The sequence below is a fragment of the Astyanax mexicanus genome, chromosome 1 (assembly GCF_023375975.1).
Source record: "Astyanax mexicanus isolate ESR-SI-001 chromosome 1, AstMex3_surface, whole genome shotgun sequence".
NCBI lineage: Eukaryota > Metazoa > Chordata > Actinopteri > Characiformes > Acestrorhamphidae > Astyanax > Astyanax mexicanus.
Window position 1 is genome coordinate 129,192,204 of NC_064408.1, and position 17,308 is coordinate 129,209,511.

The window sequence follows — 17,308 nt, forward strand, 5'->3', positions numbered from 1 at the left end:
ACCCATGCAGATACCATCAATACAAACAGATACCAGAGATACAATTGCAGATACCACAGGAACCCAAACAGATACCAGAGATACCCATGCAGACACGACAGCAACGGGCTCGGGCTCGTAATGACTCAAAACTCATGTTTATGGGTCGGGATGGGCTGGATATTTTTGGCTCTGATTTAAACTGTACCTTGACCATGCAACCATGAACCAACAACCAAGAGATTCCAATCTTTAGCTGAAAAGGGGGCGTGGCGAAATGAAATGGATGCAATTATTAGTTTTGCGCAGGCGCAAAAAGCATCAGTAGGACGCATGGGTGCCGCACGTGTTGTGTTGGCTGTGTTATTGTATTGTCTAATTGAATCCACCTAGAGGCCGCGTGAACTCTGGGACAAGCCGTGAGTCTCCAGTGGGAGGGCTGGTGACTGGTGCTACACCAGCGTTTCCACGGTCTCCAGTGAGTTTTGGGTGGCCGGTATGGGCTCCATTGGTTCTCCGTTGTGTTCCTCGCTGGGTTTGCTGGGATTGGTGTGGTGCGCTACAGTTTATGCCGCTGAGAAAGGCATCCACTACCCACTCAGACCTCTGGAGCATGGCTGGACCCCGCACCTAAAGCCCTGGACGTGGCAGAGGGAGGTTCTCCACCACCTAGAACCTCCCCAACAGGTGCCTCCATACCTGCGCCTCCCCATGTTCAGGCACGGAGCCGCTCCGTTCGTCGGTATGGAGCTGTTCAGGCCGGTTCCTGGAAGAAGAGCCTTTCCGAGCGGTTTAGCGGATGTTTTGGTCCCGCTTGGGCACGCGCAGCCCGCCCGGGCAGCCCCGGTAGATAACGCGCACGGGGTGGAGGTGTGGTGCGGCTACAGTAAGGTCTCCGTCCGGATAAACACAGCCCGCATGCGGGTCAGGGGGTCCGATTCTAACTTTTACCTGGGGACGTGTTCAGTATCCCGATCCTCAGGAGGTTACCTGTACTTCCACTACGACCTGAACGACTGCGGCGGATCCTTAATGGTAAACATCCACACAGGTGTTTTGTCCAGCTAAATTAGTTTTGTTTCCCGGGTGCATTGTACAATATGGACTCTCATTCGTCCTTCGTGTCACAAGAGTGCTACAACCGTGTAAAAAAAAAAAAATATATATATATATATCATACCGACACTTCTACTGCATGCAGCATGTTCTAACAATTTAGATGTATTTTTACAGTTAAACATAAAACACACAAGGGTAGCACGTTTTGACAGGGTAGCAGAACTCGGCAGGACACCGGATACAGGCCGACACACTTCATCATTTACACCTAATCAACTCCAAGTTAGATATTATTGACTTTATTAACAGAGGGAAGTTAAGATGAACTAATTCACATATGCGGGTTAGTCAGTGCAACATTTAGCAGTTTAATTTTCCTTCTGTATCAAGCTTAATTAAAGGATAGGAAATTTGGTATAAAACTTTATCATTTCTGTTTTCCATTTAGTATAGAAAAAGAGGAAATTGTTTCTCATTCATTTTTCAGTTATTTCGTTTTTTCCTTTCAGCCTTTCACAAACAAAATGTCAAGAAAAAATAAAAATTTTCTTGATTTTCAGATTTGTTCTTTTTTTGTCTTAATACAAATCTGATGTTGTAATCCAAATTGCTAAATGCAAAAATGAAAAAAAAAAAATAAATAAATAAAAAGTAGTTTTTTCATTTCCCCCCCAAAATTCCAATTGTGAGGGTTGGAGATGAAAAAACAAAAATTGCAAAAATTGTTAATCTTATTTACCGTACACTCCACTACAAAAAATATTTAAGTTAAAATACACATTTTTGTTGTGTCCCTGGATTTCACTCAGTCCTGTTACTGTAACACATTAACTCACCTGAAACATCTGGAACATTCTACAAATCACATCTACAACAGGAAGTGACTTCAGCTGGTTCTTGTGAAGATCATGGGAAGATAAAAAAAAATTAAGTTCCCTTATTAGTTTTTCTGTATATTTGATCTTTTGACTATATTTAACTTTCCAATGTTTTGTCCTGTTATATAAATTTAACTCTAAGATCTGATTTATTTTTAAAATACAAACCCCCGCTCTACCTCACCCCACCCTTGCTGTACCTTCCTCTACCTTACCCTACCCTTGCCTACCCTGCTTCTACATCTATCCTTTCACCTTTTTTAATGATATGAGAGTTTAAAAAGAGGTTTTACATCCAGAATGTTCTCCAAACTCTGGTAAAAAAAAAAGTGTAACAGGAATCAGTGTATTGTTAATCATTAATTGTAATAAATACGTTTCTGTTAAACCTTTTAGAGCGTCAGGTCTTCTTACTCTAATTATCTCCACTCTACAAAATTCTTAGAACAAACCATCCAAATTTGTTCAGAATGACATCTTTAGATGTTATAAGCTAAAAAACAATCAAACAGCTTGAATTTTGTGTCCACAAAAAAACTGGAAATAGCGAAAAACCCATGGATGATGGTTCAGACCTCCAAAGTGACTCAATCTCATGCTAAATCTGTGTTTTAATTCAGACGGTCCGAGATCAGGTTGTGTACTCGAACAGTATCCTCTACAGACCGGATATTAACCCGGAGGAGCTGGTGATCAGAGCTGTGCCGCTGACACTGCCAATCCAGTGTTTTTATAACAGGTAAACATCTGTCAAATAATTCATTTATTTGTGAGTCTTCATGAGGTTATTTAGTTCACAGTGAATCATATGTGGTTACTGCCCTTACACTAATTGCTGGGACTTTTTACACAGAATTTCTTTTTAATAAAGCCACTGGTTCTATATAGATCAGTGGTGCTATACTAATTTGACATAACCAGTTATGTCGATTATAAAAAATTGTCTACTCCAAATTTGTCATCTAATATTTTGTTTGATTCTACGCTGCTCTACACAAAGTACTGGGGTATGAAATACAGTGGTAAGGGTGTAATAGGCTTACGCTCACAGTTTACCAAAAGTGCCCAGACACAATAGATTACATGTTTACTCACTAAATATCAAAACATTTCACATTTTAAACATCATCTGGCCATTTAAATCCCATGTTTTACGGTTTCTATGGCTCAAACCTAAATAGAACCACCCTGGCTTCACCCCTCACCAGCTTAGAAGCTCAGACAGTACACAGCAGGATTAGCCAGTAGACTTCGTCTAAGGGAGGGATCTGTACCTACTGTCCATAACAAGTCAGCAGATGAGGGAGATGTAAGAACTTTCATGAACTAACTTGTTTGTTTTGCCATTTAGCACAAGTTACCACTAACGTGTGGGTAAACGTTCAGCGACAGATTATTTGAATAAAAGTGACATTATTATTATTATTATTATTATTATTATTATTATTATTATTATTATTATTATTATTATTATTATACATTTTATATACATTTTTTTTCTCTCTCTCTAGATTCCATTATTCGTATAAAGTGGGCTATGTTCCCAGGCCAGATCCTGGGACTTTCAGGAAAGGTCTGGGCAGTAGAAATTCAAAGTTCAGTCTGACTGTGTGTAACGGTGAGCTGCTGACCTGTCTGTCTGATTAACCCTGTAATCAGTCTCGTATATTGTCTTGTGGTTCATTTTAGCACAGTGTGGTTTTCTTTCTGAGGGATCTTTAAAGGGCAACCTTGTCAACGTTTCCCCTTTTTCTGTATAACTCAGGGTTTGAGACCATCCTATTTTACCCAACCCTCGCTCTATCTTACCCTACCCTTTCCCTCATCCTATTTTACCTAGCTTTCATTCTATCTTACCCTACTCTCGTCATCCCTTTCCCTACCCTTTCCCTTGCCCTATTTTACCCTACCCTGCCTCTACCTTACCCTACCCTCACTATACCTTACCCTGCCCTTGTCATACCTTACACTAACCCTACCCTATTTAACCCAAACCTTGCTGTACTTTACCCTACTCTCGCTCTACCTTACCCTACCCTCATTATACCTTATCCTACCCTTACCCTCGCTCTACCTGACCGTTCCTTTTGCCCTATTTTACTGTACTCTCGCCCTATTTTACCCTACTCTCGCTCTACCTTACCCTACCCTCATTATACCTTATCCTACCCTTACCCTCGCTGTACCTTACCGTTCCTTTTGCCCTATTTTACTGTACTCTCGCCCTATTTTACCCTACTCTCACTCTACCTTACCCTACCCTTGTCATACCTTACCTTACCCTCACCCTACCTTACCCTACCCTCCCCTCCCTCTACCTTACCCTATCCTCATCATACCTTTCCATACTCTTAACCTAACCCTACCCTTGTCATACCTTACCTTACCCTGCCTCTACCTTACCCTACCCTCACTCTACCTTACCCTGCCCTCATCATACCTTACCCTAACCCTACCCTATTTAACCCAAACCTCGCTGTACTTTACCCTACTCTCGCTCTACCTTACCCTACCCACATCATACCTTACCCTACCATTACCCTCGCTCTACCTTACCCTTCCTTTTGCCCTATTTTACCGTACTCTCACTCTATTTTACCCTACTCTCACTCTACCTTACCCTACCCTTGTCATACCTTACCTTACCCTCACCCTACCTTAGCCTCCCCTTGCTCTGCCTTACCCTACACTCATCCTCACTTACCCTACCCTTGCACTGCCATTGTCATACTTTACACAATCCTTGCTCTACATTACAATACCCTCACTCTACCTTACCCTCTCCCTACCTTACCCTCTCCCTACCCTTGCCCTACTCTCACCCTAGTCTCACCCTACTTTACACCACCCTCGCTCTACCTTACCCTACCCTTGAGCTACCCTCACTCTACCTTACCCTGTCCTCACCCTACCTTACCCTACCTATACCCTCACCCTCCCTTGCTCTACCTTGCCCTACCCTCGCTTTACCTTATCCTACCTTTGCCCTACCCTCACTTTACCTTATCCTTCCCTTGCCATACTCTCACCCTACTTTACACCACCCTCGCTCTACCTTACCCTACCATTGAGCTACCCTCACTCTACCTTACACTATCCTTACCCTATCTTAACCTTCACCCTCCCTCGCTCTACCTTGCCCTACCCTTGCTCTACCTTATCCTATCTTTGCCCTACCCTCTATTCTTGCTCTACCTTGCACTGCCTTTCCCTGCCCTCACCCTATTTCGCCCAACACTCGCTCTAGCTTACTCTACCCTTGTCATACCTTATTCTACCCTTGCCCTACCCTTGCTCTACCTTACTCTACACTTACCCTTGAACTACCTTATCCTATCCTTGCCCTACCATGTTCTGACTTACTCTGCCTTGCTCTGAAATACTCTGCCTTACTTTTCCCCACTTTGCCTAGCTGTACCTTACTCTGCCTCTCTCTACCTCTCATAACCTTACTTTTTTTCTCACTCTGCCTCCCCCAAACTCACTTTGCCTTGGTGTGTGTGTGTGTGTGTGTGTGTGTGTGGTTACAGAGAAGTGGGAGATGCTGGCAGTTAATGGAGGCTTCGAGCTCGGAGAGCTAATGTACTTCCAGGCCACTGCTGCGTTCATAGAGAAGAACGAGAGGCTCTTCATCAGTTCTTGTCACGTGACTGCAACTGAGGATCCAAACTCCACCCCTCGTCATGATGTCATCAGCAACTCTGGGTAATTAACAGCTTAAAGGACTCCAGTTTGTGGGATGGCTTGGGAACACCCACAGCTTGGAAGTTGGCTTAAGGATTAACGTGTGGCGAGATGGGTCATCTCATTTCAAGTTCAGAGAGAGGATATTTAGTATTCATCCATCCACAGAGTCACATGTGTACTGTGGAGTCCCGCCCACATATCCCAGAACACAATGCAGTGTTCTTCAGCGTCATTCACTGGACTTGGCAAAAGTCTTGGGACACTACTAGTTCTTATACCTTGACTCCCATTCTTAAATTTTAATAGTGACAGCAGTTAGTGTTCTTTTTAAGCATTGAGCTGTTTCATCATGGTCTATAAGGAAGTCTCTCAGCAATTGCAGCATCATGTGATTTTGAAAGATATTGGACATTGTAGTTCACTGTATGGACACAAGCGTTTGGAGTGTTACCGGAGTTGATCTTGATTTTGTGGGACTCTACTGCCCAGAGAAGGCTGTTTGCTTGACTTTTTTATACTAGAATGTGGAGCATTGCTGTGAGAATTTGATTGCGTTCTGATATAAAAGCAGCAATCGGGAGGATGATTACCATCCCATCTCACCCCCAACTGCCCAATTTATCCCATCCAGAAGAATTGCCTGGAGCTCTATCGTTCCTTAGAACACAGTTTCCCTGCTCAACTTAATAATGGCAGCTTCATACTCCTCTAGTTAGCTCTGAAAAGGGTTAAATACAGTTCTTACCCAATACATTTCCATATCTTTTCCATGACCTTAAGGCAAATTTTCATGACCATATGATTTTTAAAACATCAGTGCAGACATGGCCAATAAAACCAAAAATGAACTTATCAACAATAATACAAATTGATTACAGTAGGCCTAAAATTACTTTGATAAAAAAGCACAATCTTCAATAATAAAATGTGTGTCAGATCCTGAGAGCTCTATCTTAAATTATTCAACTGATGTTGAAGTCTGACCTTATGTATTTGTTAGCTCAAAATAGCTTTTGCATAGCAAATTTCAATGATGTTCCTCAAATTTATGTTTTTTTTTTATTTTTCCAAAACTTATCCAGGCCTGAAAATTTGCTATTTTGAAATTCCATGACTTTTTCAGGCTTTTCATGACCGCACAAACCCTGTCTGAAGGTGACGAGGTGACAAAGTTTGTGACGTCACTATATTTCAGGCTTCAGGTTGCCAATGATAACGATACTGTGATTCTGCGATACTTCGGTATGTCACAAGACAATTCTCTACACTACTTTATGGCCTCTTTGTTACTGAAGAGGACAAAATACTTGTAAATCAGCAAATACCAGGAATTTTGGATCTATTGGCATCAGTTCCACACAGTTTGACAACCACTATTCTTCACCGCAGGTTTATTAACCCTTTTCATTTGATTATAGTGCCACCAAGTGGAGTAATAAAGCAGTAACTTTAGCAAATGTAATTGGGAGTCAGGTCTTAGTAAGTTTAGAGCTTCTACATTTGCTATAATGATATATTGTCCCACCCGTAGTCAACAGCCGCTAAATAAAGGTTGATTCATGCCTGACCTTGCTACCTTCTGTTTATAGGATAAAAAGCATTTTAACTCTGTAAATGATTAAACATGAATTGTTGGCACTATTCCTAATACCAGACGTGGAATAGAGAGGTAAAATCTGTGTTCTCTGGATTGATGGTGCTCCATTGAATACTTTTGGATGAGTTAAGGAGTTGGAGGTGAGGTGGGACAAGGTGGAGCATCTTAACCTAACTGGCCTGAGCTCTTTTAACTGAATGCAATCCGATCCTCACAACAATGCTGCAAAATCTTGTAGAACGTCTTTTCTGGACAGCAGAGAGTGTTGTCTCTGTTGTATTTTTTATTAATGTATTTTTTGAATACTATACTTCAGACATCAGAGGACAAATGAGTGATATAATCCTGTGCATCTCAAAACATTTACCAAAGAAAACTGTAGACCTTCGACCCAGCGGAAGACTTGTGACTGACCTGGTAGGCTCGTATTTGAATACGCCTGCTATATACTACAACTAGTCAGAAATACTAGAAAATTACCTCAAAACCTCAAAACCAGTCCATATTAGATGGAAATCATTTAGCATTTAACCTTTCCTGGTAATTTTTATTTTATTATATATATATATATATAATTATTATTATTTTTTTTTTTTTTGCAGGTGCATGATGGACAGCAGAAGGAAGGGAAGTCTGTCCCAATTCGTTTTGAGGAAATCCAACATCATTCGCTTTTCACTGGATTCCTTTTTATTCCCCAAAGTCGCTTCTGAGGTATTTTTTTTTCTCACCTCTGCTTTAAATTTTAAACTTTCATTTTTTTCCGGATTTTGATTTTTAATCCACGATTCTGTTCAGCAGCGTCTTTATCTGCACTGCACTTTAACTGTGGGAAACACCGCTGCGAGCCATGCATCCAAGTCCTGCACCTACAGTGGAACAAAGCACAGGTGGCTAACAGACGAACAGTAATAACTTGTACAGAAATCGAAATGAAAAATCATACCCACTTTTTCCCACCACAAAATTCACTATACAGTTAAGTTTCTTTAGTTTTAGCTACAAAGCTATGAGGCTAAACTACCTAAGCATGCGAGTCTGTAGTCAGAACTGGGAATGACCTCACAACAACTGAGTAAACAAAACAATGTTTATTTTGTTTTTTATGGTAAATATGTCATATGTCTCACTTTTTACACTCCAGTTTAGTATTCTTACTGTTTTTGGCAACCAAACCACATGTAGAAGTAGGACAGTACTGTGTGTAGGACTGATGTAATGAGACACTAGATAGTAATAGATAGAAGTGATGATAAAATATGTATAATAATTCAATAATAATAATAATGGTGAAAACTAGTTTCCGTTGTTTGTTGTAAGGGTGTGCAATTCTGAGCAATTGAAAATGAATTGAAACCGGCATTGACATGCGGAGTCAATAACTGTGTTTATTGCGTGTTAAAATAATACTTTGTTAATCGTTATTGAGGTAAATTGTTCAGTTAATTGAGATGTTGATTTGAGGTCATATCGTCCAGCACTAATCCATTGGCTACGTTAGCCTCATAGCTCCAGTGCTAGAAGTAAGGATGCAAACTTTACCCAGGAAACATGCATCAGTGTTGGTTAATTACCAACATTAGGGGTGGTCGATATGGCTCTAAAATAACATCACGATATTTCAGGGTATTTTTGTGATATAACGATATACTTGGCGATATAGGAAAACAGAAAAATAATTAATTAATTTCTGGAATATAGTATAATAGTATAACAGTATAATCATTATGTGGCAAAATAAATAATATACCATAAAATAATATAATGCAGCAAATATTGCAGAATATTTTCATGCATATAAACTGCAAACTAAAACAATTATACAATAAATAAACCTAAAGCTTCACAGTAAATAATAGACTACTTTTAAGACAGAACAGCCCTATTATCACAATATGGATTTTTAATATCACGATATTTCTGTGTTACGATATATTGTATACGATATAATATTGCCCACCCCTAACCAACATTGTTTGATTTAAGATGGAAAGTGTGCACATTTTATATTTGAATAAACTAAAATAAAATGGCAAGCAATGTCGTGCTAATCGCTTTTCATATGTCTATTGTAATCAGGTGGGAGGAGCTTGATGGTGTGGATTATGTTTGTGATTGCTGTGATTCTCGATGTGAAGCAAAGGATAAGAGTAAGTTACAGAAATTATTCTTTTCTACATTTTAACCATAAACTTTTTTGATTTTTGATTTTTTTTGCCAGTGAATGTCTTAAGTAATGACTGTTTATCTGTATGAATAAAATTGATATATTATAGAGGTATATGATAAGTTTATTAGGGATATTGTAAATTGAAAGGAGCTCTAGTCCCTGTTGAAGCCTCTATTCTGTAATTTACTCACAGGTGTTGCAAAGTCAGAATTGAAGAGCTCACCACGAGGCCTCCATACTCAAACCCCATTCTGCTTCAATCTGTCCAATTTAAGTGTATATCTGATTTTTATTTTAAGTGTAATTTGATGTTTACTTCTGTGTTTTAAGACTACCTGTCCAGTTTTCATCAAGCACTGGTGACCAGTCCTGCTTTTAACCTGAAAGAACCTGAAAGATTACCTGAGATCACCTGGGAGTGGCCGAACACCTTGCAGGTACAACTGATACAGTTGACGGTTTAAAAAAAATGATAATCATACCTGACCATACACTATATCTCCAAACGAATGCTGCATTCAGCCAAACAAAGCTGTATTGGAGAAGTACGGCCAATAGGATTCTCTGGAACAGATAAACCAACGTGAGTCTATGGGCACCATGCGAACTGATGCCATGCATGGGCTAGAGGGGTATAAAGCCCCAGTATTGAGCTGTGGAGTAGTGGAACTGTTTCCGTTCACTACTTTTGAATGGGACGAGTTTGGAAGTTGGTGATTTACCCCAAATTCTGACCTCATTAACGCTGCTGTCATCACTGAATGCAATCAAATCTTTAGAGCAATGCTTTAAATACATTTAAACATTTAGTTTCTCCAACTTAAGCAGCATAAACTCGTTTAATACCTTTTTGGATTTTGGTAGAAACAGGGAATGAGCAGACGTCACAATACTTCTGTCGATATAGTATGTTGTAATAAGTTAAAAATGTTAACAAAACTACATTTAAGTCCTTTAAGACCTGAATTATGTTTCAGTGAAAAAAAATATACAGTGAGCAAAATACTTCTCCCACTTAGAAATCATGGAGGGGTCTGAACTTTTCATCTTAGGTGTACGTCCACTGTGAGACATACTCTAAAATAATCCGCAATCCACACAATGTATGATTTTTTTAAAAATAATTTATTTGTGTGTTAAGGCTGCAAATACGTATTTGAACACGTGCCAATCAGCAAAAATTCTGGCCCTCAAAAACCTGTTATTCCTCCTCTAAAAAGTCCACCTCCACTCCACTTATTCTTAATTAAAAGCACTTGTTTGAGGTCGTCAGCTGCAAAAAGACACCTGTCTCACCTGTCATACAATCAGTAAGACTCCAAGTACTAACATGGCTATAAGACCAAAAAGCTGTCCAAAGACACCAGAGATAAAGCTGTAGACCCTCACAAGGCTGGAAAAAGAGCTATGTGGAAATTGCCAAACAGCTTGTTGAAAAAAGGTCAACTGTTGGAGCAATTATTATTAGTATTAGAAAATAAAAGAAGCTAAATATGACTGTCGATCTCCCTTGGACTGGGGATCCAAGCAAGATCTCACCTCGTGGTGAATCAATGATCCTAAGAAAGGTGAGGAATCAGCCCAGAACTACGAGGGAGGAGCTGGTCAATGACCTGTAGAGAGCTTGGCACCACTGTTTCCAAGGTTACTGTGGGTAAAATACACTAAGACCTCATAGTTTAAAGTTATGCATGGCATGGAAGTTTCCCCTGCTTAAATCAGCACTCGTCCTCCAGGCCCAGCTTAAGTTTGCCCATGACCATTTGGATGATTCAGAGGAGTTCTGTGGTCAGATGAGACCAAAATAGAACTTTTTGGTCTTAATTGCACTCGCCGTGTTTGGAGGACGAAGAATGATGAGTACCATGCCAAAAACACCATCCCTACTGTGAAGCATGGAGGTGGAAGCATCGTGCTTTGGGGGTATGTTTCTGCACATGTATTGCGAGATTTTGGTTGAACCTCCTTCTATCAGTTAGAGCATTAAAGATGGGTCGTGGCTGGGTCTTCCAACATGACAATGACTCAAAGCACACAGCCAGGATAACCAAGGAGTGGCTCTGTAAGAAGCATATCAAGGTTCTGGAGAGGCCTAGCCAGTCTCCATACCTAAACCCTATAGACAATCTTTGGAGGAGCTCAAACTCTGTGTTTCTCAGCAACAGCCCAGAAACCTGGCTGATCTGCAGTGTTGCAATGCAAACCTGGTGAAAAACTACAGGAAATGTTTGACCTCTGTAATTGCAAACAAAGGCTACAGTTCCAAATATTAACATTGATTTTCACAGGTGTTCAAATACTTATTTGCTGCAGTAACAGTTTGTTTAGATTATGTCTCTCACAGTTGACATGCACCTAAGATAAAAATTTCAGACCCCTTTATGATTTCTAAGTGGCTGAACCTGCAAAGTCACAGGGTGTTCAAATACTTGTTTTCCTCACTGTATAAAAATGCTGTTTTCTGTCAGCAATGCACAAAAAAGAAGACTCTAAAAGTCTAAAGCGAAAACTGCATAAAAATTAAAACCACTTAACTAAAATATTCAATTGCATTGTATGCCTGTATTTAACATTTTTTTTATATTTGAATTTTAGATTTGATATTGACATTTTTACCTCACAAATCACCCATAAACAGTAACGTTAACATGATAAAAGTGTTCTAAAATATAAACATCAAGATAAATTTAGTTCTTACTTTGCCTCGTTGGCTCTAGTGCTTTCATGCCTTAATTTCTGCGTTCCTGTTTTTTGGGGCAAAGCTACTGTAATTTTTTATTTATTGGCTGGTTAATGTTCCATCTATATGTGCAACACAATTTGAAAAAAGAAAACACATGCTGTGCATTGTACTGGATGCACGGTCTGAAAGGGTTAAGTCCAATTTTAGAGAACAGAAGCAACACTGTTTGATTTATATATATATATATATAACTACAGTGTTAATGCAAACCAATGCTATTCCATTCCTACCAGCAGCACCAGACACAGGTGGGGTTTGGACACATCCAGGAAGTCTCTAAAGAAGAGGAGGATGAAGAGGAGGAGGTGGAGGAGGTCTTACAGGGAGAATTTAAGAAAAGCCTAAGCTCTGAAGTGAAGAGACTCGAGCCTGCAGGACAGCGGAAGCTAATCTGGGCAGGAGGAACCTTTGACGAGGTTCAGAAGAAGACCCCTTCATGGAACCAAAGGCTTGTCTTAGAAGAGATACGAGAGAAGGGGAGGAAGAGGGTGGAGCCAGGACCAACAGCGCTGATGATGAAGGAGCGCATGATGGACATCCTGGGAAAGTTTCCGCTGAAAAGCTGGGAAGGCGAAGCTTCCATAAAGAAACAAACCAGCTCCATCACTGTAGCAGAAAACCCTGAGCGCACTGTGGAGAAAGTTCTTTCCGAGGATTCAGCTGAAGAGTCTGTGGAAGAGGAAACCTTCCTAGGAGCTCAGCAGGAACCTCCAGAGTGGAGCCGGTTAGTAGCAGTGACCTGAGCAGACGAGCCCGGTGATGGACTTCCCTCATCTCTACGCTAATGAGATCGGCTCACAGGTGTGGCGTTTATCCCAATCACAGTAATATCAGTTATAATAACAGTAATGTAGGGGTGTGACGAGACACTAATATCACGAGATGAGCCGAGACACGATACTGGGTTCACGAGAACGAGACGAGATTAATTTTTTTTTTTTTTTTTTTTTTTAGAAAACGTCAAAAATGAAAAATGGCTTGAAAACTAGAGTTTTATTTGACAAAATCATATAACGCAAACTTAACAGACTGGTTTCTCTCACACATTAATTCTATAAGAAATAGAAATAAGAATAAAAAATAAAAATAAAACTTTTCTAGGTCTTATATAGTGCAAACAATAAGTGCAAACCACAACCAGTCATATTAAGACTATGGTTTGTGTTTTTTTCTCCTAAATCTCTTGTAATTTAACTATTCATAACCATAACCAGTCATATTAAGACTATACTTGAAGTGCAAACAGAGACAGAACATGTTTTTAAATACAGTACAGAGTTAAGGGATTAGTGCACCTGCCTATGAAACAGTCACGTGTAGGATTTACTTACAGTATTTACTAGGACTGAGAATCTTTGGGTAAGAGCACTGTACCGTGGAGCTTATCTACTGTCGCGCGGAGCTTTTTAAACTGTACCATGGAGCTTTTTAACTGTTGCTCGGAGCTTTTTAACTATACTGCGGAGCTCATACTGTCACGCGGAGCTTTTTAACTGTTGCTCGGAGCTTTTTAACAGTACCGCGGAGCTCACCTACTGTCGCACGGAGCTTTTTAACTGTACCACGGAGCTTTTTAACTGTAGCGCGGAGCTCACCTACTGTCGCAAGGAGCTTTTTAACTGTACCACGGAGCTTTTTAACTGTAGCGCGGAGCTCACCTACTGTCGCAAGGAGCTTTTTAACTGTAGCGCGGAGCTCACCTACTGTTGCATGGAGCTTTTTAACAGTACCGCGGAGCTCACCTACTGTCGCAAGGAGCTTTTTAACTGTACCGCGGAGCTTTTTAACTGTACCGCGGAGCTCACTGACTGTCGCGCAGAGATTTTTAACTGTTGCACGGAGCTTTTTAACTGTACCGTGGAGCTTACCTACTGTCGCACAGAGCTTTTTAACTGTACCGCGGAGCTTTTAAACAGTACCATGGAGCTCACCTACTGTCGCAAGGAGCTTTTTAACTGTACCGTGGAGCTTTTTACCTGTACCGTGGAGCTCACCTACTGTCGCACGGAGCTTTTTACCTGTACCGTGGAGCTCACCTACTGTCACAAGGAGCTTTTTAACTGTACTGCAGAGCTTTTCAACTGTTGCGTGGAGCTCACCTTATGTCGGGCGGAGCTCACCTACTGTCGGACTGAGCTTTTTAACTGTACTCATACTGTCTCGCGGAGCTTTTCAACTGTACAGCAGAGCTCACCTACTTTTTTTTTTTTTTTCTTCGCAAGACAGGTTTAAGCTTGAGATTATATATATTGTCTTGTTTTAATCTCGCAAAATCTCGTGCCACAAGATCTCGTCACACCCCTACAGTAATGACAATTGAGGTCTGTTGCTTTTGTGTCCTAACACCACAATCCTCTCTTGAGTTGTTGTTTTAACGATTTCGCAGCACATTGCAGTCAAATTTGTACATGTGTGTCTCAGTCTGGATCACAACTCTGCAAACAACCTCATCAATTCCAGAGTAAGGGAAGTGTGGGGGTCCAAGAAGAGCGCTAGTTAGAGTTTAGTTAAGGACGTCAACCTCCATATCGCTGCATCCCAGAGTTGAGAAACCAATTTAATTGCCTAAAGTCTGAACACAGCCAGAGAGGCCAAAATGAGACACATCTGATTTGTAATCACATTTAAACCACCTCCAAATGTGGTTTGGATCTCATTTTTGATAGTCTGGACTGCAAAAAAACCCCATTCTGGATCAATTCTAGATATGCAAAAATTAGATGGCAAAATTGGACTGGCAGTTTGGTTTTAGATCATTAAACACAGTGATTCTTAAAAAAAGCTAAAGCCTCAAGCCTCCATTGTGGTTGGATAGATGATGGTGGAAAAGCTTCCTGCTCATCTTTATTTGACAAAAATGGTTCTGTTCTGTGATATTTGAGATGTGTGTTAGTGGGCGTGAGTACCAGAAGTTGTGATTGACCTTTTCTTAAACAAATTTTAAAAGAAGTTATCTGATGCAGGTTGTTGGACATCTCAACCTCCCCTGTACTGCCATCTTGTGGCCCTGTTTAAGAACTGCTGATGTAAATGTTCGTACCAGAGGTGTTCAAACCTGAGCCTTGAATCCAGTTCAAGTCTATATTCACATTACAAATCTCATTAATCGTAATTCTTTGCTTAGATTGGGTTTTGCTTTCTGTTTACCCCTTAAAAATGCCTTGTCCCGTATACAGGCTACAGGTGTAGGTGATACAAAACCCCTTTAACTTAAACTTATTTACATCCTGAAAATTTGGACACTTGGAGAAGCTGCCTGTTTTCTCTCTACTCTACTTAATAATTCCAGATCAGTGACAGGAATCAACCCAAATTCTGCAGGTTTGCATTTAGATGGTAAATATAGACCAACATAATGAAACTAAAGGTTTGGAGGACATTTTTTTGGTATTTTCTATTACTATTACAATTATGCTTTTTGCAATGTTCCTTATAAAACATGAAAGCTTTTTATGTAATGTTTGAATAGAAATCCCCATTATTGAGTGGTGTAATGTCAGGCAGACAATTGACAAAAATCCTGGTCTGTTAAGGGGCTAATGTTAACCAGTCCACAAACACAACGTTTATACCAATAGGCTCTATTTTGCCACACTGCCAGTGTTGTGCAGAATCTCAACTCCCTTACAGAATCCGTCTCCTCATAAGGCACGGCAAGTTTATTTATTTAGCACCTTTCATACACAACAGTCGTTCAAAGTGCTTTACAAACTAGAAAATACAAAAATAAATTAAATTTAAAAACATGTAAAAGAATAACAATAAAAATGAAAGTGACGGTAGGGAAGAACCTGTTTTTTAAGTTGGTGGTTTTGCCTTTCACTCTTATGCACCTCCGGCCTGAAGGCAGCCAAAAGTGTGAACAGTCCATGCTGGAGGTGGGTAGAGTCTTTGAGGATGGAGACAGCTCTCCTGAGGACTCTATGGTGGTAGATGATGCTCTGTCGCCAATCCTGACAGACTGAGGCCTGCCAGTCCGGAAATCCAAAAGCCAGTTGCAAAGAGTGGGGTGCAGGCCGAGTACAGACAGATTATTAGTGGGTTTGTAGGGAATTACCATATTTCTAAACTTTTCAAACCAATAAGCTTCACTTTCAGAGGGATTATTGGATATATACTTAAATGTATCATGTTGCTCCAGATTTGTAATTTCATTGTTTTGTGTGTTTTTTTTTTTTCTTTTTCTAGGAACCCTTCGGAAGCTGTTCTGTATCAGTTTTATGGAGGAAATCTTCAATTCTCTCTTAATAAAGTTCTGTATTTGTGATAAATGGCATATGTGGAGTCTTGCTAGTGACTGATATTGGTAGCTCATTTATTTTGTTGTTCAATATCTGCACTGCAAAAAATCCATTGGCAAAAACTAGACAAAATATATGCAAATTAAGACAAATATATATATATTAAGCAAAAAATGTAATTTTTTTAGTAAGAGTTCATACAAAAAGCAATGGCAAAGTCTCAAAATGAGTGAAGAAACACCTAAATCAAGCAAAAAAGTCACTGTTTTTGGACACAAGAAGCAGAATAAGTTGATTGCTGCTTGATTGTGCTTCTTTTGAATTCAAATTAAAATAAGGTACAAATTTAAGTAAGAACGATTAAGATAATTATCTCTAAAATAAGCAAAATAATCACTCACACAATGCTTAGTAAGACACAACGTCTTATCAGAGAAGAAAATAAGATTTATTGCCTTAAATTTAGAAAATTTCACTTGCTAAGATTTAGTTTTTTAGCTCTTTGGTAATAAATCTGGAACTGTCTAATGAGGTTTAAGTGGCAGTTCACCTTTTCTCCCTTTGTGTTGTGAGGTTTATCCATTATACTCCTAAAACTAGTATATTAACTTCCAAAGTTAATATACTAGTGCCTCTAAAACAAATTAGAATATCATTAAAAAGTGACTATTTCAGTAATTCAGTTGAAAATGGATGTATTAAACACAGAGTGATCTATTGGTCAGATATATTTCAGTCAGAGCATTAAAGTAAATACAGGAAGAAGGTTCTGTGTTCTGGACAAATCCATATTTCATTAGAGTTTAACATGCTGCCATTACGCTATTCTTGTCAAAGTTTGGAGGTCCCTCTTGCAACAAAATCAATCGTTTTCCAACATTTATAATTAGAAATTAATGTAAAATAAAATAGAGAGTAAATATGATCTTCTTTTCTAAAAGTATTGATACAAGC

General features: G+C 39.6%; 1 protein-coding gene across 3 annotated transcripts; it reads left to right on the forward strand.

Annotated features, from left to right (window-relative positions):
- Positions 1-275: 275 nt before the first annotated feature.
- Positions 276-16,384, forward strand: zp3d.1 (zona pellucida glycoprotein 3d tandem duplicate 1). Of its 3 annotated transcripts, none has more exons than XM_022662577.2 (10): positions 276-1,014; positions 2,537-2,655; positions 3,428-3,534; positions 5,447-5,621; positions 7,803-7,914; positions 7,999-8,090; positions 9,280-9,350; positions 9,701-9,807; positions 12,347-12,914; positions 16,302-16,384. In XM_022662577.2, the coding sequence occupies exons 1-9, from the start codon at positions 478-480 to the stop codon at positions 12,854-12,856; spliced, it is 1,830 nt and encodes a 609-aa protein (XP_022518298.2). In that variant the 5' UTR covers positions 276-477; the 3' UTR covers positions 12,857-12,914; positions 16,302-16,384. The 3 variants fall into 3 exon arrangements, with proteins under 3 accessions (XP_022518298.2, XP_022518300.2, XP_022518299.2); XM_022662579.2 differs by having other exon boundaries at positions 280-1,014; positions 12,350-12,914; XM_022662578.2 differs by having other exon boundaries at positions 281-1,014; positions 8,002-8,090.
- Positions 16,385-17,308: the final 924 nt, after the last annotated feature.

What these genes read in the sequence shown, in the direction of transcription:
- zp3d.1 (XM_022662577.2), top strand. Translation starts at nt 478, where the DNA reads ATGGGCTCCATTGGTTCTCCGTTGTGTTCCTCGCTGGGTTTGCTGGGA. An exon ending in ACTGCGGCGGATCCTTAATG is followed by an intron (nt 1,015 to 2,536) that starts GTAAACATCCAC and finishes GTTTTAATTCAG; the next exon opens with ACGGTCCGAGATCAGGTTGT. An exon ending in ATCCAGTGTTTTTATAACAG is followed by an intron (nt 2,656 to 3,427) that starts GTAAACATCTGT and finishes CTCTCTCTCTAG; the next exon opens with ATTCCATTATTCGTATAAAG.